This window comes from Exophiala oligosperma, assembly GCF_000835515.1.
Source record: "Exophiala oligosperma strain CBS 72588 unplaced genomic scaffold supercont1.8, whole genome shotgun sequence".
Lineage (NCBI taxonomy): Eukaryota > Fungi > Ascomycota > Eurotiomycetes > Chaetothyriales > Herpotrichiellaceae > Exophiala > Exophiala oligosperma.
Window position 1 is genome coordinate 633095 of NW_015622825.1, and position 21627 is coordinate 654721.

The 21627-nt window shown below is 51.5% G+C and overlaps 8 protein-coding genes across 8 annotated transcripts; 4 read left to right on the forward strand and 4 right to left on the reverse strand.

The window, feature by feature from the left end:
- Nucleotides 1-1353: 1353 nt before the first annotated feature.
- Nucleotides 1354-2577, forward strand: PV06_08230 (uncharacterized protein; the record flags this gene model as incomplete). The annotated part of the gene is made up of 3 exons (XM_016409541.1): nt 1354-1441; nt 1494-1595; nt 1655-2577. 3 exons carry the CDS (start codon nt 1354-1356, stop codon nt 2575-2577), a joined length of 1113 nt encoding a protein of 370 aa, XP_016259849.1.
- Nucleotides 2578-3691: 1114 nt separating this feature from the next.
- On the reverse strand, nt 3692-5657 carry PV06_08231 (uncharacterized protein; the record flags this gene model as incomplete). Its single annotated transcript, XM_016409542.1, has 3 exons — nt 3692-4166; nt 4216-4920; nt 4973-5657. 3 exons carry the CDS (start codon nt 5655-5657, stop codon nt 3751-3753), a joined length of 1806 nt encoding a protein of 601 aa, XP_016259850.1. The 3' UTR covers nt 3692-3750.
- A 2901-nt stretch (nt 5658-8558) lies between these two features.
- On the forward strand, nt 8559-10121 carry PV06_08232 (uncharacterized protein; the record flags this gene model as incomplete). The annotated part of the gene is made up of 1 exon (XM_016409543.1): nt 8559-10121. The coding sequence occupies one exon, from the start codon at nt 8559-8561 to the stop codon at nt 10119-10121; it is 1563 nt and encodes a 520-aa protein (XP_016259851.1).
- Nucleotides 10122-10387: 266 nt separating this feature from the next.
- Nucleotides 10388-10741, forward strand: PV06_08233 (uncharacterized protein; the record flags this gene model as incomplete). The annotated part of the gene is made up of 1 exon (XM_016409544.1): nt 10388-10741. The coding sequence occupies one exon, from the start codon at nt 10388-10390 to the stop codon at nt 10739-10741; it is 354 nt and encodes a 117-aa protein (XP_016259852.1).
- A 1543-nt stretch (nt 10742-12284) lies between these two features.
- PV06_08234 (uncharacterized protein) lies at nt 12285-12701 on the reverse strand (the record flags this gene model as incomplete). The annotated part of the gene is made up of 1 exon (XM_016409545.1): nt 12285-12701. One exon carries the CDS (start codon nt 12699-12701, stop codon nt 12285-12287), a length of 417 nt encoding a protein of 138 aa, XP_016259853.1.
- Nucleotides 12702-14180: 1479 nt separating this feature from the next.
- Nucleotides 14181-14558, reverse strand: PV06_08235 (uncharacterized protein; the record flags this gene model as incomplete). Its single annotated transcript, XM_016409546.1, has 1 exon — nt 14181-14558. One exon carries the CDS (start codon nt 14556-14558, stop codon nt 14181-14183), a length of 378 nt encoding a protein of 125 aa, XP_016259854.1.
- An 822-nt stretch (nt 14559-15380) lies between these two features.
- On the reverse strand, nt 15381-17420 carry PV06_08236 (uncharacterized protein; the record flags this gene model as incomplete). The annotated part of the gene is made up of 7 exons (XM_016409547.1): nt 15381-15401; nt 15469-15747; nt 15814-16250; nt 16309-16493; nt 16559-16630; nt 16688-16911; nt 17067-17420. The coding sequence occupies 7 exons, from the start codon at nt 17418-17420 to the stop codon at nt 15381-15383; spliced, it is 1572 nt and encodes a 523-aa protein (XP_016259855.1).
- Nucleotides 17421-18358: 938 nt separating this feature from the next.
- Nucleotides 18359-20884, forward strand: PV06_08237 (uncharacterized protein; the record flags this gene model as incomplete). The annotated part of the gene is made up of 3 exons (XM_016409548.1): nt 18359-18484; nt 18691-20214; nt 20294-20884. The coding sequence occupies 3 exons, from the start codon at nt 18359-18361 to the stop codon at nt 20882-20884; spliced, it is 2241 nt and encodes a 746-aa protein (XP_016259856.1).
- Nucleotides 20885-21627: the final 743 nt, after the last annotated feature.

The following is a 21627-nucleotide window of genomic DNA, read 5'->3' on the forward strand; positions in this document are numbered from 1 at the left end:
TTGGGATTCTCGAGGGTTATGCCTGTGGGCTCGTCACCATCGTTATCGACGACCAGAAGGAGCTCGGTGCCGCTGGGGGTATATTCGGCAGCGTACGAACCCTTGGATCAGTGGTGTCAAGTAAGCTCCCCTGTCATCTGTCTTCTGGTCACTTGCAGTTTCTGTGCTCCTTTCGGCCTCCGAAACTTGGAATTGCTCTAACTTTTCGTACAGCGGCTATATTCACTTCGATCGAGAACAATAAAGTCTCCCAGCATTTTGCCAACGATGTCGTCCCTGCTCTTATTCGAGCCGGGCTAACAGCCTCCTCGGCCGAGTCATTCGTCGGAGCATACACGGCTGGTGACGTCGCCGCACTTCAGAAAATCCCCGGCATCACAGACGCCATCATTGCTACCGGAACTGCAGCAATTAAGCAGGCTTATTCAAAGGCCTTTTCGATGGTCTTTCTAGCCAGTATTGCTTTCGGCGGATGTGCCATCATTGCAGCCTTGTTTGTGCCCAATGTGGACGACAGGATGACGCATGATGTGGTTCGCCGACTGGAAGCGAGTGGATTGGGAAGATTAGGAGGCAAGAAAAGCAGTAATGCTGCCGCAAACGATGCTGGGAGCAAGGCTTGATGTGTCTGAATTGGTAACAGAATGACCCAGCTTCGTACTTGCGCAACGTGCCGATGAAGAGTGAGCCAGTATAACATCTTGACTCTCGACACCACTACTATTTACAATTACAACAAGGGGACATTGACAATGATTTTGAGTTTTACTTTGCGATAGGATCGTATCTCTTCGTGCTGAACGCTTGGCACATAGACGACCTTGGGAATCACTACTAGAAAAACCCTTCCGTCCAACTATTTGCTCCACCCCTGTGATACACGATAAATCTCAACTCGAGAGCTTTGCTGCTTGTATCTCTATAACGGGCTGAATGGCTGAACGAAATGCCAATGGGACACGGCCGGCGTAATTTCACGCTACTCATCGTCCTGCCGGTACCGTATCGTTTGCTGGACATTTCATACAATCAAGCCTGATTCGATCTTGTTCAGTCTGATGTTCAGTTATCTCCGCTCCTTTGTCCACACAGTCTTCTGTCAAAGTTCTGGGATAGCTACGTTAGGCCGTTGTCTTGTGAAAAAGAACGGCCCCGAGCCTGCAGCCAAGTTTGGGGGCCTCTCTCTAGATGCATGACTGCCGCTCGGAAGTGAGATATCCGCAGGACTTAGGACCGGCTATCCGTCTATGCCGAGCCTTTTGATATCAATCTGGTGTCAGTCCAAGAAGGAACAACAGGATCCTGCGTTGCTGAGCTCTACAAAAAAGACTGTCCACATGTCCAAACAGCAAGATGGCCGAGAAGCAAGCAGTAGGCTCCATAAACTCGAGAGAGGGAGAAACACTCAAGTACACATACCCTCCAGAAACCAAGGCGGACCGTGAGTACCATGTGATCCAGATGTTAATATCCCACGGCTCACCTGGCTGCAGTGGACTATGCAGACCTCGTGGCATTGGACCTTTCTTTGTTTGACTCCCCTAGGGGGGTTGAACGGCTGGCCGATCAACTGAAGAACGCCGTCGAGAACACCGGTACGTAGAGTCTTGGCTGGCAGTACTACAGTAAGCCTGGACTGACTGGCTTTGCCTAGGGTTCTTTTATATCACCAACTTTGGACTCTCCCAGGCAGAGATCGACCACCAGTTTGCGATTGCCAAGGAGGTCTTTGATCTACCTCTGTCAGAAAAGCTCAAGTACGAAGCCAATCTGGAAATGGATGGCTACGTTGGCTATAGGCCTTCGGGAAATCGTGAACTTGTACCGGGAGTTTTTGACAACATTGAGGTATATGGCTTTGACCAGTTCAATTCCTATCGGAGGCGTCGAGAGCTACCTCCTGTCGTCGAACAGAACCTTTCCAGTATAGAAAAAGTATCGCGACATCTTCACATCGAAGTCGGGGGCAAGTTGCTGCGCTTGATCTCGATCGTGCTCGGGCTCCCGGAGGACTACTTTCTTTCGAGACATCGCTACGACCACAAAGGGGGTTGCAATTTGAGATACCTCAAGTATGGGGCGAGATCGGCCGAGGAAGTGGAGAAGCTTGGTGAGACGCCCTCCGTTCGTGGCCACACTGACTTCGGCACGTTGACGTTCCTTCTCCGGCAACCGGTGGCGGGGCTCCAGGTCAACACACCAGACGGGCAATGGAAGTATGTCAAAGCTCACCCGGCAAGTATTACCGTCAATGTTGCGGACATGATGGATTTTGTCACTGGGGGCTACCTCAGGAGCAGCGTCCACAGGGTGCTGTCACCGCCCGCGGATCAGGCACGCCTGGACAGAATAGGGGTGGTGTACTTCTTGCGATACGAAGACGACGTGGCGTTACGCCGAGTCGATAGTCCCATCCTGAAGGACTGGGGCTCCAGGTCTCGGCTGGGCGAGGCGAGTGGAATCACAGCCGGAGAATGGGTCAAGGCACGAACAAGTGACAACGCCAAAATGACGGCCATCTACCTCAATCACGAGCCCCAGGTCGCGGGTGGTATCAAGGTCAAGAACTACGCGTGAGTCAGTGTGGATGAAGTTTTTCTGTTAGCAGTTTATGTAGCACAGGACGATGAAAAGCCGGTCCGGGGGAAGAAGGAGTACCTATACCTCGAAAGATTGGATCCCTGTCTGATATGAGACGCCTCTGTGGGCCCCTTGTCATGTTTTTGGACTGCAGCTCTTCCTTGGACACCCTCGGCCACAGCTAGTCTATTCTTCAGTGAGCTGGCCCTCGGATGACCAGCTATGCCTTTTTGACCTGAGGAATGACTGGGTACTTTGATTTGCAGCTGTAGCATTACAATACCGAAAGCGGATTTTGGAGCCTGGAAGGATGATACATCACCGGCATAAGGGACATCCTCTCATACCACCGAGATTGTACCCAAGTAGCCTGTTCAATTCTCCCCAGGGGGCTGCTCGGAGAGCAACCGGTCCATTTTGGGAACATACCTGCATCACTGTTATCCTTCGCCTTTGCTTTGCCGTCGCACCTCATCCTCTCGCCTTATCTACTATTGGTCACACGAGAATCTTCAAGACCCGGCGCCCCAGTCTTCTACGGAGGCAGGAAGCTCATTCGAGTGGAAAATACGCCGATCACGGTGCACTATTCGGCTACTGGCAACCGAATGTTCGTCGCACGGGCTTTAGCATGAGCACGCCGATGATATGGCCAGGACCGTCGGCTTGACTGCTGCGTGCTTGAAATACACTACATACGGCTTCGGAGCAGCCTACTATTCGCGGCCACTGCGTCGCTGCATTCGAGACTCGCAAATACCCGCTCACTCATGCCGGCTCTCCAAACCTAGGGGTGGTATACAGCATGTACCTGTTGTCCTGTACCAACGATTGGCATATTCGCAGGTTGGTGTGACGGCCTTATCCGCCAAGAGATCTAATGATTCCCTGGTAATCGCTGACCATAGGTTTCCATCGGAAGATTGAAGGAAATCCGAACAAACTGTTATTCGTATTCTCCCCTTCGTTGTCTGATTTAATCTCTGTCACGTGAAGCATTTGCTACAGCCTACCACTAGAACATGTTGCTTTCTGCCTCAGGGCCTGTCGTCAACATGGTCCTATATACCACGGCGGCCAACAGCCCCCACAGCGTCCAAGATTACACTACCTCCGCATCATCCCATGGATTTTGGAAGTGTCAAAACATTGCTACTGCGGGTGCGAGGCCTAAGAGGTTTTCTCTTCATTGACAATTTCCTTGCGATGATAGACTCTTCGGGGAACATACCCCGTCAGGTACTTGTCGACATCAGTCAAACATACGGCTGCAATAACAGCGACAAGGCCAACCGCCAAGGCAGCATAGTAGACGTAGGCGTAGGCTGCAGCTTGGGCGTACGCCGAAGCAGACGTGACCGCCACGATGATGGCGAAGTTGATACCTTCGACGCTCTGGAAGGCCGATGCCGTCCCAGCGGCTATCGCGGCGTATAAATCGGGGAGTGAAGATTGAGGGAGACCAGCCTCTATCGCCGCTGGTGTGACGTATTCCGGAAGCATCTGGGACACTTTGCTGCTCAGGATCGCGATGTAAATGGCGGTGAAGATGGATCCAGCAATGTTCCGATTCGCACAGCAGACGGCTAAAACCAAGTCAGTAGGTGCTGTCGTATGAGCTCAAAGGAAGCTCACCAAAACCAACCCCCAGATCTTCGTCCGGCAGGATATACTGCACCATCAGGGTTGAGGCGATTTCCAACCATCCTGTGGTTAACGACGTGAAACACATCAGGGCGATTGCAGTAGTCAGGTTGTCAGGATTGCAGACTGAGACTGCTCCACTGAAAGCCGCCATCCAGCAAGCGCCAAAAATGACCTTCCACTTGACCTTCCTGTGCCAGGTGGTCAATGGAGACAGGATCAGAATGCCAACGAGATTGCTGAGACTGATGATGTTGGCAAGCCAGCCCGACTGCTGCCAGGTCAGGTTTGCCCCGTAGATATTACTGACTTCTGTGGGCCAGACGATGTTAAGCGCCGTATACGAGGTGCCAGAAGTAGCCGAGAGAATGGCGCAGCAGGTGAATCCCCGGAGATCCTTGTAGAGACGTAAGGGTATGATTGGATATTGCACGCCCGAATATGCTTCCCATAAGCAAAAGGCGACCATGGTGACGAAACCAGAGATTAGGAGGCCTAGGATCGTGGCAGATTGCCACGGGAGAGGTTGGCCTCCCCAGGCGACTCCAAGGAGGAACAGGCAAAGACCCGCAACAAGGAGGAAGAGCCCCACGAAATCGATGTTTTTGATCTCGTCCAATCGCCTGCGCTCCGAACTGTGAAGCATCTTGAACGTTGGAGGATGATAGAACAAGCCGAAACAGCAGAGGGACAGAGCTGTTTGCAAGGTCAGCACTGTCATTCACATGAGAAAGATGCGGTCATCTACCGTTCAGGATGATTCCGATGTAGTATATCCATCGCCAGGTAGAGACGTGCACAAGGCGGACGGAGAGGTACGCTGAAAAGTTCAGCGGAAGGATGCAGGCATTCATGATCATTGTGACCCAGAACTTGTACTTATTTGGGACAATTTCACCGAGGAGCAGGGGATACGATGCGGCGATGCCTGAGCCCAGTCCGAGGAGAACATTGGCGCCGATCAACTGGTTCATATTGTGTGCGGTCGCTGCGACAATGCCGCCAATCAAGCTGATCAAGTTTGCTCCGACTGCAAAATAACGTCGACCAAAGCGATCCGAGAGTCGCCCAAAGACGAGCAGACTGATAGGTTGGCAGAGACTCCAGACAATGGAGAACAGGCTGGAGTTGCCAGTGTTTTTCATGTCGGCACTAATGGTGGTCAAGACAGCTGCTGGGCCGATGAACATCCAGTAACTTCCGCAGACAAAACACGCGACGGAGAAGACAGTCCCAACAATGGGAGGGCTCCAAAAGTAGCGACTTGGGAGATCTGCCATGTCTGACGAGAGTGCGACCGAGCGTTCATGGTCGATGGCCTTCTGCTCCTCTACGGTGAGATGGCGTCCGCCGGCGCGTTGGTATTCAGCCTCTACATCCCCGGTCTTGGTCTCCTCCACGACATTTTCCTGTGCTTGACTGGGTTGCGCCATGGATTTCTGCTTGGGGCGTCCTGTTCCTGAGCAGTCACGGTTTGTAGATTGAACTGGTGACTTGCAACTCAGAAAGCAAAGAGGTTTTGACCCCGATAGTGTGAGCTTTCCAGGGACGCAGAAGTCAACGAAAGGGTAAGCCGAAGTCCTCCAAAAAAGGTTATCAGCAATTAGCAGATTGCCTCGCCGATTATCTCCCCGTGCGGTGAAGGATAATGGGCCCGATGACTGAGCTTCCGATCGAGGACGACCAAAGCTAGCGCGAACTTGCATTCTGGAGACGGGAATGTGTCCGGTGAGAAACTAGCAAATCACGGTAACCACTACCCGAGCGGGATTCGGAGGATATTTATGCTATCGAGCCAAGGAAGCCAGGGACCTCATCCAACAATCTTGACAAGTAGCAGATACGAACCAAGTCAGCAACAATGACTGAAAGCGAGGAACATATCTCAGACCATCTCACTGGGGACCGGGGAAATGTCGACGGGAATCTATATGCCTCGATGAATGGAGTACACGCTTCAGCCATCGAGAAAGCTCACCATAGCGTTGATCGAGGGCATAAGAAAGTCGTTGTTGTGGGGGCTGGGGTGGCCGGCATAACTCAAGCCGCCACCCTCCTCAAAAACGGCGCCGTCACACTCCCAGACCTACTCATTTTCGACGTGTTGGGCGGATTCGGCGGAGTTTGGGAGAAGAATAGGTACCCTGGGTGCGCATGTGATGTGCCAGCTTTGATGTATTCAAGCCGGATGATGATCAACACTGGTAAGGAGGTCGTGTATAACCCTCGCTATCCCTACTGATACGTGTGACAGAGTACACCCATACTTACGCGACACGGGACCAGATTCAGATGTTCTATGACCGCATGGCCCGTTCGTACAGCCTCGAAAAGTGTACTCAATTCAGGACCTTTGTTAAATCGTGCAGGTGGGACGACGACAAATTCATCTGGCATGTCGAGACCGAGAACCAAGGCACCAGAAATCTGGAACACTGGACGGCCGATGTTGTCGTCCATGCTATCGGAAACCTGGATCGGCCCAAGTTTGGAGGCATTCCTGGACTGGAGGACTTCGACGGTCCCTATTGGCACACGTCCGCTTGGAGAGACGATGTTGATCTAACGGGGAAAAAGGTGGCCGTGGTTGGGTGTGGTCCCAGCGCCGCTCAAATCATTCCAGAGATTGTGGACAAGGTGGAGCATTTGACAGTCTACATGCGGACGCCGCCAATGGTTTTGCCGAGAGAAGACTATCGACATTCTGAGTGCGTTTCCCCGACACCTTTGGTCACCCAAGCATGATGCGACTACTAACTTGCCGTAGTGCCTTTATGTGGTGCATGAGACACTTGCCCTTGTTCGCCATCGGCGTGCGCTTTTTGGAGATCTTGAAAGGGTACATCTTCGGACAACTTCTCGTGACCGAAGGCAGTTGGCTGAACGAGTCCTTCACCAACAAGGGCCTTGCCTTTCTCGAGCAACAAGTCCAAGATCGGAATCTGCGAGAGCTCCTGCGGCCGGACTTCAAATGTAAGACCCCTGCTGTGTCTCCGATGCTGATCGGGAGCTGACGTGGGCCATGGCGACAGTTCTCTGCAAGCGACCGCTTTTTTTAAACAGCTTTTATCCGTCCTTGATGAAACCAAACTGCACACTGGCGAGAGAAACGCTCGTTCGTTATATAAAGACCGGCGTCATATCCCGGGATCGAACGACAAATGAGGAACGCCGGCGGGACTTTGATGTTATTATCGTCGGCACAGGCTTCAACGTGTCGCAATTCCTCGACCACGAAGAAGTCACCGGTCGCCAGGGAATAGATCTTCAGGAACAATGGAAGGCCTTTCCCTCCAGTATTTACGGCGTCGCAACCTCAAATTTCCCAAACTTCTTCTACTGCAATGGACCAAATGCCAACACCTTCTCATCCAACATTCACGACATCAATGAACTGGCGTCCAAGTTTGTCTCCATGTGCGTCAAGGAGATATTCAGACGTGGAAAGGACGGTAGGAAATTTGCCATGATGCCAGAGTCCACATTCGAACGTGAATACAACGAGGAAATCCAACGTAAACTCAGCAACATTGTCATGCAGAATCCCAATTGTGGAAATTCTACCGTCAAGGACAAGAACAACCACAACACAGTTCTACATCATCGACATATATTGGTCATGAAATGGAGACTCCGCCACATCAACTGGAAAGAATGGGTCACTCTGGAAGCAACCACATCATGAGAGTACAAAACCACCCGGAGAACCATAAAAGCAAAATCTGTGACACATGCTCATCAGACGCACATGGTGTTTGTGTTTGGATTGGTCCCCATCTTCAATAGACATGCGTAGAATTACAGACACTTGAAAATAGCCCCAATGCTCACTTTGGCGAAAATAGAGCTCAAATAATTCATGCTATCATTTACCTCTCGATTTTTCTTAGGAGTAAGATTTTGGGCGCCTAGACGGGCCTATAAAAGGAGTGGCTGAGGCTAGTACAAGGTCTCGACTTGTAAAGACTGTCCGGCGGAGAACGCCGCCTAGGTGGCCTCTAGACCGTCTAACACTTCATCAATCCTTCGTGGTCAGACTGGCCACATTTCTCAATGCTTGATCAGCAATTAAATGTTTCTGCCTGAGTCCAGGATGACGCTTAAATCTCAACAGCCTCCCACCTCCTCTTCCCTCCATCCCTTGTGGAGGGGCCAGAAGTTATCATGCATGATATGGAGTTTTGATCAGATATAGCCGCTGTCCTCGCCGTTCGACTGTTTTACCGACGTATTGTTTATGATCGTGGTCCTAGCCATTCATTAATGTATTGTTCACATGCACTCAGTCAGCAGCTTGGTCGGCTTAGTGACAGTGACACAAATAAATTCAAAAAATGTTTCGAATCAAGGAGGCCATTTCCGGCCTGACTGTTAATCACAACAACAGCCATCCACCTGAGCCTGAATTCGATGAAGATATATCAGATGAATTGGCGGATCAAGTTACACCTCTGGCCAGCACCGCTGTAGCTACCGTACAAGATGCCATGCTTCTCCCGTCTGCGGCGTCTTGGTTACGAGACGAGGAAGGTGTTGGCTCAACAAGGCACAGCCGCGCTTCTTCAATTGTTTCGACACGGACAAAGTACTCTACCAATTCAATGCAGGAGGATGCGCGGAGTATCAATATCGATGTCGGTGGACAACGTTTCAGAATTAGCCGGGATGGCTCGACCATTACCAACGATGACCCTCCACCGTACGCACCGCCGGCCGAAATGATCCGCTTCTTCAACGCCGAAGACATGGCGGAAGGAGACATTGTACGACACCCTCAAAACATTGATGATTTTGATCCAGGTGCTAGAAGCGTCACCCCGCGGTCCAGTGTCGCCGCCCTCAACCTCGAACCTGGTATGAGGGCCAATATACTAGACCCTTTAGAATTTGACATGCTGTCTCCTCCGGTGGTCAGTGGCCAGCGTGGCCAGCGCTCATTGTCTGTAAGCCTGGTCGAGAACTCGGAGCAAGACGGAACCCCTCGTGCTCGCAGGCCATCTTACGACGACACGTCAGATACTCCCAGAAATAGGACAACATCTCGCCAGGCGGACCTGCCTCCTACAGGTAGTTCTATCATGCCTTCACGGAACCGTCGAAGAGGGCTCTTTAGCCGCCTGCCGCCTCTGGATACCTCCGGGAGCAATGGAGGTACAACAACCACAGCTGGGATCCAACGACAAGGACGGTCCCTGACCAGATCATCAGATGGTCTTGCTCAGGTCCGATCAGCGGGCGCTATACTATCGACTGGACCGGAGCTCCGCGCGCGGCCGCGATCACCAGACTATATCGGGAGGGGTGCCAATGCAAGGTTTCCCCTCCCACCTGGGACACAAACAATGCAAAGTTCGGGTCACATGCATGAGGATCATGATCCCGCTCCTCCTCCTCCTCCTCCGTCGCAGCAACTGTCAGTGATGGGGATCGGGGATAATGACGATCTCAGAGGCGGCAATGCCACACCAAGTCACACGCCCTTACCCATGGACACTGAGAATGACATCAGTCTTCACTATGCGAAGATGATGAGAAAACTCGACTACACGCATCGCAAAGTCTTGCACACCAAGGACAAGGAAATGGCCGAACTACGCGAGAGGCTGCACGAGAAGGATACCGTTCTGCGGCAACAACTGCGGGCCAAGGACTTTTTGATCGAAGATCTGCGGAAGAGACTGTCCAACCTGGAGGAGAACGTCGAGGGTATGCTCGAGAGAGCGAGAAACGAGGTCGAAGACGTCTGGGAATCGCGCTGGAAGGACCGCGATTTCCACCTCCGGGAGAGGATGCGCCGCATCGAGGAAGATGCCCAGACGACCGTGGAACGAGCTCGAGCCGATCATGCGTCGTCGTCTGGCGATGGCAACAGCGATAGTTCCCTCACGCCTAGTTGACCGAGTACCTCTCTCTGTGAAACTCATCGCTGGGCATACTGTGTGGAGCAATCCCTGCCCGGCCAGAGAGGAGGAGAAAGAACGAGTGGAACATGCCAAACAGAATCGAGACATCTACTGGCATGTCCTGTACAAAGCGAGCATTACCCGATCATGCGCGATTGCTCTTCCAATAACCATACCTTTCGAGAGGTCACCTAATCGGCGGAGCCCTACCCAGGTCCAATTGCACCGGCCCAAATAACGATCCACGGGCCGATGAAACCATGGAAACTGAAGTCATGAGGAATGAATTGACCCCATCCACCTCCTCCAACCGTATATTGGATCTGTCCGTGCTGCCAGAGGTATCAGAAAGTGTCCAGACACCTCAAAGATTCGAGGAACCATATGTCGCGGATGAATGGAAAGCGACACCAGTGACAAAACAAGAGCACGCCCACTTGAGGAGTGCAAGGGACGCGAGAGACAACCTCGGCGTGATCCGAGAGATGCTTGTTAGAGGGAGTTGTGTCAATCTGTCATGCAGTCTCTGGCTGCAGACTGAAATCGCGTCCCAAACTCACATCATCAGGGAGAACGGCCTGTTGACCGACAGATCCCACATGGCACCACGCTGATGACAGCACACCAGTACCTGCATACTTGAGAGTACAACATCCAGGAATTAGTCTCAAACTCTCCTTGGCATGGTTTGTGAGCTTTAATTCCTCACGACGCCGGATACGATGACCACATTGCGGGAAGGACGGGGGGGTTGACGATCGACCTGACCCCTGGTATCGAGGAAGCGGCATCCTGTACCGTTTACTCTCGAGTCGACAACAGTTGAGATTGCGATTCTGATCATCTTCCCATCTCCACCGTTATTGCTTAAGACTGGCACCTGGCTACCACGGATGAGAAGTGCATGTGCACCAAAACCGGTTTGCCAACACTTCGACAGGTCACTGTGGAACATCTCGCTACAGAGCCCAGGGCCACGGAACTCAAGGATCGACATGATATTGATGAATACATCGAAACGATCATTGACGCTCTTCGTAATGCCGTCGATGCCTCAACGCCATGGTCCGATTCATCACCGCACTAAGTGCCAGGCACTCAGCCATAGTGCTAAGACATTTCTGCCACGAAGTCCAGCGATTACGTCGTAGATGGCAACAGACGACACCCGAAGACCACTACGAAACCTGCCGGGAGGCGCGCAGCAGAAAAAAGAGACGACACATCCAGAAGATCTCATGGGATGAGGTGGCAGTTGTTGAGAACCCTCAAGTTCTCACACTGGACTACTTTGGTTGTTGCAATTTCGAGGAGCAAAAGAGATTGACGAATCTTTGCAAGGGGAAAATTGATAATAAGTACAGATCGTACACTACCCTGCTTTAGATCTCTTAGGAACTTTGGATGAGAATGGAGTCCTGAGTTAGGTACCTACCTACCTACCTAAGGTAGGTGACAGTACGCAGGAGATGCCCAGGCTTCAACGACAACATAACGTTGGTGTGTTTGGTGGGCTATTTAGAGCTTAGGGAGACGCCCAAAAACAGTTCAAACGACCCCTCCGGGGGGCCATGTTGTTAGATTGTTTCACCAACAGCAAGGTCGTACCTAGAACCAACACCCGTTCTTCCCAACATGATCACTCCGATGAATTCCCTTTCAAAGGAACTCTGCAAAGTGATTCGAATTCACGCGTTGAGATTGATTGTTATGAAGGACAATGCCAAAACTATTGGCCTAATTGTCCCTTGTCCGGAATTGCAAGCTAATTGGAAGGTATACCTCTCCAGAATTGAACGGGGTTCGATTGTGTCCTCCAGCTACCTGTCTCAACGATCAAGATGAATCGGCCTCCGGCGAGCCCCTTGATACTCTGTACCAAAAGAATGACCAGGTAACCCCGAAACCCCTTTTGCCCGCCCAAAAAAACCAAAGGTCAAGTGAGTCCCTGCGCACAATTACCAAGATTTTTTTGTTTGTTTCGTGTTGCCTTTAACCATACACACACACAGCACACAACACCAAGGCAAAGAACCATTTTTCCCGATTGCTAACTATCCACCCCCGGCAAGACCATAGAACCTGCACGGCAGCCCGCACCGAAGGATCGAGAGGTTGTAGTACCTCTAGTCTGGAGGGGGGTTATCGATTAGCCTCTCACAGGTGGCTTGCCAGGGTCTTGGAAAAAATCATACTTGCACCCAGTGGGCTGAACACCTGCTCTTCTGGGTAGGCCTCACGTCGCGTCTCTTCCTGCTGGAACAGCTCTTTGTCGGCCATGGCTGCCCAGATGGCACGCCAATCGTGCAGCGTGGGTAGATCCTTTCTGTCCACTTGGAGTGGTGTCACACCCTTGAGGTGACACGAAAGGCACACCTTGTACCAGTCGAGGGTCGGGGGCTTTTGGTGGAGGATGATGGGGACGTTGTCGCACCACATGGTGCAAGGTCGCAGGAGGGCCTCTTCACACTTCTCCGGCGTTGACACGTCCGGGACACCATTCGTGTAGGGCGCCTCGTCCTGGTGCCCACACTGATAGTACACCACCACACCAGGTCTCCACCATTGACACATGTTTGGTTGGGTAAGGAGGAGGGAATGAAGTGATGATGACTGAGGGAAGATTGTGAAACTTGGGGGGTTTTCGTTTGGATCTGTCTCGGCTCGTGTTGGAGAGAGATGGAAAGTGTGCAGATTGGGAAATCGGGGCTCGAGGAGTGAGACCAGTTGAGAATGGGCTCCTGCCTCCTCCTTTATGGGCAAAATACTTGCAGCTGAAAAATGCCCGGCCCCCCCGATCATCCCTTGCATGGCACGAGTAGGAGAAGGCTGCACATCTACCAAACTAAATTCCAGGGGCTTAACTTCGGATGCAGAGTCACGGCGCTCCCATTGCATATCAACAACCAATACAGGGCCAGCTGCGCGACCAGGTAGACATATGAAGGGGGCAATGATCCGAGGTTTGGAGGTGTTGGGACGAGATGATGTTCGCGTATCGATCGTTGTCGTCAGACCGGAGCTACTCTGTAAACACCAACATACCCTATGTAGCTAACCAGAGTAGGCAAAGGGTTTGTGGATCTCCCGATTCTTGAGGCTGGCTGGAGTCCACCGTTTTGATGCTTGTTGGGTGGGCTGTCATAAGGAGAGGCCGAGGACGAGAATCACAGTTAGAAACGGGCATTGGGGCTTTGACAGGTACTACTAGTCTGTGTGGACTGGAAGACGGTTTCGGCCACTCCACTCCCCTACATACATTGTTGGGCACATGCTGGCGACTGGTGACTACTGCCAGGCACGCCTGCGTTCCCCCAAATGACTCAAGCAGCCCTTCGCTGTGCCCCGGATCTGTACTTACTAGTTTTATTAGTTCCTTGAGTTCCGGTAGTTATTTCCACCCCACAGAATGAGTCTCTCTCTGTGGCTTAGAATCTTAATACGGAGTACTGGTCGATTCAATGAATTACTGAAACTTTATATTGCCAGCGCTCACTGTTTGGTTTCCTACCACCAGCAGCTTGCTCTTATTACAAGGGCGTATATCTGGAGGGACAATTTTGGCAGACCTTGGGAGGGAGATTGTCCAAGGAGTACCATTGTATGACGAGTAGATGCTATCTATCAGATTCAGACCTCTCGCGGGCATCTTCCTACAAGGGTTTGGCAACATCCTGCTCACGTCTGACCCTTTGCGTAGGTGACATTGGCTCCTCTTTGATCGTCCAGTCAAACACGTTATCACGCCCAAAACCTTCACGTCGAAAGAGGTCATCAAACAAGCTGCGCAGGTATTTTGTAGTCTGGCTTGCGCTTCTCGCCTAGCCCGCGGATATAGGTCAGGTATGTGGCAAATTCCACGGGCAGACCCTCGCACAGGACTGGGCGCCTTTATACCCTGCCAGGGAAGTGACCCTCGTAGAGAGTAAAATGCTATGTACGCCAGCGATTCAAGGTCGTCGCGCGGTGATGAATCTACCCGTCACAGAAGGTTCAAGTTAGCTTAGTCGCGTCGATCACTCTCAAAAAATAGGTACCGTGACGCGACAGAACTTACTTGACGTCCACATGGGCATTGATGCTGGCGTAGCGACAGATGCCGATCAAGCGAAACCGTGGACGTGCCGCTTCCTGAGAACTGGACGCGACCTGGACACCGGCTCTTCCCTCGGGACTCGGGGATTCAGCTTCTGAGTATTCCATCCGGCGGCCGGCGAGTCCGAAGACGATCATGTACACAATGTTGCCCCTCACACCGGTGCCCAAGACGAAGTTTTCTGGCTTGATATCACGATGGATACCTCCCTCCAGATGGAGAGTTTCCACCCGATAGAGAAGTTGACGCATGAGCATCAACGTGGTCTTCAGGGTGAATCTGTTGCCACACAATCGAAAAACATAACAGTTCGAGCACCGCCGCACGGAAATCATCCTTGATACCATAACAGAACACTCGGGGAAACACCGACATAATCTATCATCTCTTCGAAGATCCACTTCTCTTGCTCCAAGAACTTTGCTGCTGTGCGATGCTCGAGTTTGATGGCCACCCCTTCGCCTGTCTCAACATCGCGCCCTACGGGAATCCCCCCTCTATTTTGTTGGGCTGTCCTACTTACCGAGATATACCAGTCCAAACGCCCCCGGAAGATATTCGCTGACAAATTTGGTAGCGCCCACCCAGGCGGATCTCTCGCAGAAAGCGTTGAACAAATGGGTCGTTCGTTGCACGTATCAAGATCGGTTTTTCTGACAGCTGCAAGATCGCTTTGCTCGAATCAACAAACAGTTGGACTCTTCATATCATCTTTTTTATCCCGATCACAGAGTCCGTCCTCCATACTTTCCCCTCCAACTTATCACGGGGCATTGTCCTCAACGAATGTTCCATGTCGTGGAGGGGCTGCTAAAAATGCACTCTGCGACAGGAAGTTTGGTTAGCCAATCATGTTCTCAGCCACTCAACAACATGTATCCGATCAAGTCTGGTTGTCCAGTCATGTTCACTTCAGAGGTGCAGTCTGTGAGATTGTCGTTATCCAACAAAGCTAAGCCTTTTCCGTCTTTAGGAAATAGGTTGGTACAGTACAGAGTTAGCAGGCCGAATTCATCTTCTGCTAGACTTCTTGGAATTGAAAGCGGGCGAAAGAACTCCAAGACTCGAAAACTTTATTGTAAATTGTTATTGTTATTCATTTCGTCTCTCACAGTATCATGCTATCTGATTCCATCGCATCGAATTAGACGGAACAATCACCAAACGTAACGAAAGTGCTATCGTAGTCAGCGGGTGCAAAACATGGCTGAACTGTAACGGACTTGGGGGGACTTATATACTTACCAGGTTCTGCTTGTCCGTCAAGTCCTTGAAATCCGTATCGGCATGTACCCTTTCGCCGGCAGCAGCATCGCGAGCATCACGACGTTTGTTCTCGTAGAAACACGATACCATGTAGAGAGCGATGGTGATAAGAGAAAGGATGTACGAGCCCAGGATGGCACCGAAGCCCAGTGGGTACAAAGGTGCCTGGTTAGGCTTGAAGAATTGAGGGCCGATGATGTTCGAGACCGAGTAGGACACAAACATCATTGCATTCACCACCACCTTCTTGGAATGACCCTGGGAAAGAGATTAGCAAAAACGGTCGAGGGCCAGAGAGTTCCACCAAGATCATCAAGGACTCACAGCAGTGTTTGCTCCGACAAGACTCAGGCCCACGATGTAGGGGCCCAGGTAGAAAAAGGACATGAACAAAGCCGCCAATCTTGAGTGATAGGCCGTCAAGGGGAGTGTGTACAGGAACGTGGCGGAGATCAGGCCGACGATGATGCCGAACATCATGATGACGCCTCGGACATGGTATTTCGGTAGGTACTTGGCGGCAAGGAACACGGCTCCGTTACAAATGTAGCTGGAGGCGGTCTGGACAACGCCATTTGGAATGGTCAGGAGGGCAGAACGCTGTGAGCTGTATCCGAGGCCCTTCACGATTAGAGGTGAAAAATTCGTGAGACCTCCATTCGGAACACTGATCCAGATGTTGAACAAGAACATGAGCCAGACTCGGATGTCGAGGAATGCTTCAAAGAATTGTTCCTTCTTGAATGTTTTGTTCTCAATGCCTGGTCAGACGGTCAATACATCTGTGTATACCTTAGCACTGCATGCAAAATAGCTTACCCGTCTGATTCACTCGAACGCGATCAATGGCAATTGCCTTTTCCCTCTCATTCAAGAACTTTGCCTTGACAGGGTTGTCCGGGAGGAATATACCAACAACAAGGCCGTATGCAAACGTCATGGAACCGCATATCCAGAAGAAACTCTGCCAAATATGGAAATGAGTGGTCTTGATGAAACCGATACTGATGGAAAAAGGATATGGTCAGCACTATCCTGTATTGTCAATGCATGCTCACACAAGACTCACGCATAGCCGATCGGTCCTGTCAAACACGTCGAGAAACCAGTGTACATCAAGCCGTAACGAAGTGCTTGTTCCCTGAATACGGTCAATGTTTATAGCCTTCGCCTACAGGCCTTGAAAGAGATCACTCACGGTCGGGTATACCACATTGAAAGTATCAACATATTCGAAGGGACGATTGGCGCCTCCAGCAAGCCGAGTAGGAAGCGACATGCCATCAACTGGGAGAAACTGTTGACGAAGCCAGACCCTATCAACAGCACCCCCCAGAGCATCATGGCAATAGAAACCGTCTTCGCGATGGGAAGCTTCTGCAGGATGGATGCTGAGGGAAAGCACCAGACAAGATAACCGAACTGAGAAGGGGGCCGTCAGTGGAACCGAAATCGCATCTCAACCTAGGGGATCATGGACAGTGTATGATGAGGCGGTGCTAGCAAAATACACTCGATCTTCATTCGCACTCATCACCCGTGTGTCGTATGCAATCAAGTATGCAGCTCGAACTTACATAAAATATCGAACCGATCCATGAGTATTGATCCCCATGAAGGTCCAAGTCTTTTTGCAGGCCATAAAGCGCAGCTGTACCATGGCTGACTTTGTCCATGGCAGGCAGGACAACGTTGAACCACAATATTGGAATGAGGCGCAAATCGAGCTTCCATCGTAAGCGGCGAGCTTCCCTTTCCGTGTAGCCATCTCCTCCTTGGAAGATGTCGGCAAACTCGGCACCGACGTCTTCTTTGGCCAAATCGTGATGAATGTGTTTGTCTTGGACGTTGTAAACCTCGCCCACCTTGTTGCTATCCACAGTATCGGACGGTTGTATGGTCGACATAGTCGAGTCGATCTTGTCCGTCATGGCTACTGAAATGATACAAGTAGTAGTGTAAATGTACAACTAATCGGCATCTCGCCCGCGCAACATGAATCATGGTGGTCTTATATCAAATACATAATCGTCATGGTGAATGGGATCATGTCGATAGCATATTCAAGCAGGGGAGGTTGGATTTCGTCGTCTCTCGGACTTTCGCAAAATGAGACCCGACAGGCTCGGTAGGCCTGGATGTGCCGGCGCCATTAGTTCAGAGGAGGCTTCTGATCTTCGAAAAGAAATGTGGGGGGTGGCCATCTGCTGATAAGAAGGGGACGGTGGCCCTGAGAGAGGAGATGCCCATGTAGATAGCCACGGTTGAAACGGAACGAAGATAAAGGAAAATCAGAAATGAAAGATAGCTAGGATACTAAGTAGTCGTCGTGAAGTGATTCACATGTGCACACTTTTGTCCTTTGAACGTAGGTAATAGATAGCCTGAGGTTGGGCATACTTCTGAATGATAGAAACACGTACAGCTACTAGGCGCAAACAACCAACCCCAGGTAAAGACTGTGCTTCCAGGCACAGCTAGGCGTAGGCTCTGGAAGTTGCACGCCTGCAGGCTCCGCTGTCAGGGGGGATCCAACGCCTAAGGCTGTGAATCTTAGGCGTCGAAAGTGCCTTTTCCAAGGGCTCCGCGAGGGCTCCGCGAGGGCTCCGCGAAATCGGCCAATGACGCCCAGGTATGTCCACCCCGCCTTTGTCGTTCCCACTAGGGCCTGTCTTCTCCGCGTCATCACCAATGATGGACAATTTCATTATCAAACTAGCTCCACGAGCGCAGCGGGAAGAGAGAACGGCGAGACTCAATATAATGGCAGCATCCATAGCATCGCACTTTTGACTCTCCGACAATCTCGAGCGCTGACTACCACTTCCCCCTATGCCGATCTTGGTCGTGGATCTCTATCAGCGTGATTATGGCCCCTTCGGAATCGTATCTGATCCCAGGAGATCGCGACTATCGCTCCGATGGAACGTCTCTATACCCTGCCAAACGGCAAAGGATCCTGGCTTGCAAGCGTTGCAGGCATCGTAAACAGAGGGTACGTTGTCTCCCGCCATCATGAGACATGTGCTTTAAGCACGAAAGGCGTGAACACGCGAGGTGCCGTCCCACTCGGATAAGACGTGCGAGGTGGTCATTGATCGTTTCCTTGCAGAATCGCACTCGGTGGTGTGCGAGCATTTCCCGTCCCCTGTCCCTAACAATCTTTCGTGATGTTCTTCAGATACTAAGTAATTCTGTCAGTGTGACGGAGACGGAGAGAATCCATGCTCCAACTGCACAAATGCCAACGCCGAATGCTTTCCCACGGAGCCCACGCTCACTCGAGCGCGATACAAAGCCGATTATGTCCAATCTCTAGAGAGACGCCTGGGCCAGCTCGAACGCCTTCTCCCGCATGAAACTCCATCTCAAGAGGACCGGAGCGCAAATGAGATCACCACTGTTCTTCCTCAGGGAGAAGCCTCTCGGCCCGTGGGAAGCAGCAATTCTTCCAACTTAAGGGTAGAGAAGAGTGTATCTCCGACACAAACCCATCAGTCTCACAATACTCACATGTCGACTTCAGGTACTTCGGCATCTCCGTCGACGAATGCCTTCCAATCGCTTACCAGTGTTCCACATCCTCTTCCTCGGCGGGAGAGCAATATCATAGGCCTCGTGGCCAGTCTACCGTCCGCTCATCTTCAACAACAACAACAAGAAGTGTCTTCATCCATCACTCTCGAGCATTACCTGAACCAGTTGGCGGTGTGGCCAGACGGAAGTATCCCTTCAGAAATCGAGGAGCACCTCATCAGCGTGTACTTTGACAAATGTAACCGACGATGGCCGTTTATGGTGTGGACTACTTTCTATTCGTGGCATACTCGCTGGAAGAACAGATCGCGAGAAGGACCGTATCATGACGAATGGCAGGGGTTCTTCGTGAACATGTTGTTTGCTGTCGCCTTACTCCTCGACCCGAAGAATCCGCTGATCGTTTCACACACCTCCCAGACGTTCTACGAACAAGCAGTCAACAACTACCTTCCAGCGGTCTTGAGACAGCCTAACCACTTGCTTCACGCTCAAGCGTACCTCATGATGTCCTGCCACGCTTTGTTCTCACCATCAGCGGAGCAGATCTCGCTCATGATATCATCGGCGGTCCGATATTGCATCGTGGCCCGATTTCACCTGGTTGAGTCAGAGCCAGAACCCACGGATGCCGCCGCCAGGTTGGAGATACAAATGAGGAGGAGAGTGTTTTGGGTTGCATACGGTCTCGACAGGCTGGCGTGTGGTGTCTTGCGTCTGCCATTCTCAATATCTGACGACAATATAACCGTGCCGCTTTTCGACGATGTGGACGATGCCGGGCTTTTACAATCTCCCCGGATCCCTCAAGACCCGAAAACGTCAGTTTCCTCGGCCTTACACCGAGAGAAATGCTTCCAGATTCAATCCGAGATCCTGAATGTCACCATGCGGGCCGATTTTTCAAAGAACTTTGACTCACTGTCTGACTGGAGATCTTATATCCTGTCAAAATTGGAGCACTGGAGAGCCCAATTGCCACAAGCCGCCGATACTGACACAACAAGCCCCACCGACGAGCGATGGATCTTGATAGTGTACAACCACTGTCTTCTCTATCTCTTCATCCCCTCGAAATGGAACGTCCGTGGACCGGCCGGTGACTGGTCGGTCAGAGCCAGCACTCAGACAATATTGATATTCCGCAAATTTCAGGGCTACCGAACCGTCCCTCATCCTATGCTTGGAGTGAGTTCTCACCGGTGCCGCAGAGAGCCACCTTTTTCGGATCACAATCGGTGTCCATTGCTAACGCGCACTCACATAGTTGATCAGCCAGTTTTCCATCGGCATCACCCTCCTGTATTGCCTCTGGGCGACTCCTCCAAAGTTCCGTGCCGAACCTTACAACTCCAAGAACGTGTTTGAGGCTGTAAGAGCCTGCTCTAACAACCTGGCCATCATAACCGAGAGGTGGGAGAGCACGAAAGACCTCGCAGACATATTCGAGCTCCTCGCGACGGAGATTCCTTTGGCCGAGACAATGTCGCACAACGGCGAACGCGCAGTCAGCCGCGTCAGCCACGAAGCCGCCGAAGAGATTCATTCGAAGCTGCCTCATGTGAAACAGTTGGTGCTCAATCGGGAGATAATCCGCATGATAGAAGAGATGGCAACTGAAGACTTCCCACGTGATGACGAAGATGCAGTAGCGGTGGGATCATCATACCCGGGCGTGACGGACAATCTTTCCATCAGTGGTGGGCCAGCCGGAACTGGGCAGACGTTGTTCACAAATGGGCTCCCTTTGTATCAGTTCCCGAGTCAATACCTTTCCAACGACAGTTTTGTCGACAGTTTCTCTCCCGGACAAGCGCTGGAGTTCCCTGGTAGCTTGTCCGGGTTTGATGTTTTTTGAAAGAGAAGAAGAAGGAAACAAAGCCCACGATTTAACATGCGATCTCTGCCAGTTTCTCCGTCTTCGCCTGGACACGCTTCGAATCTCCTAGAACGTGATCTGCTGCGTCTCTACCATTGGAAGACGGTTAGGAATCGTACAGCAGCAAGAGATGCCAAAATACCTTGCTGGCAAGCAGGCCGACTAGCGTGTGACCTGCAGGGCCCAAGCCTTCAAAAACAATTCTATATGGAACACGCCCTGCTCACGCTTCTTGTGTAGTGTCTCCCCCATGATGGTCTCGTCGAATTCCGGGTGACCTCAGAGAGGGATGATCTTGTCGGGAAGATACATTCCCTGCACCGAGCAACGAGGGGTCGAGTCTCAAGCGCGCACTCCAACAGGACATTCAACTACAATGTCCTGACGTGAGGACTGCAGATTCTGTGTTGTCGGCGAACAAAAATTTCGCCAAAAGGACAGCCTGGCAACAACAAAAGAGGTCCTCGACATTCGAACCGAACGTCAGTCTTCGCGCGACTCACCAGTTGCTCTTTGCCAAAGAGGGATGTCCCACAAGACTCAGGTCTGCCGGCACCATGGATCCTTCCCAGCCAGGAATATTGATAGCCACAGGGACGTCAAGGGGTCCCGCGATGATATGGTGTCCGAAACAACGGCAATAGTCTCGAAACGTCGTTTCGTAATGGCCAATTAGATGTCCTCGACGAGCTTGTTGATCCGTGGATCATAGAGGGATGCGG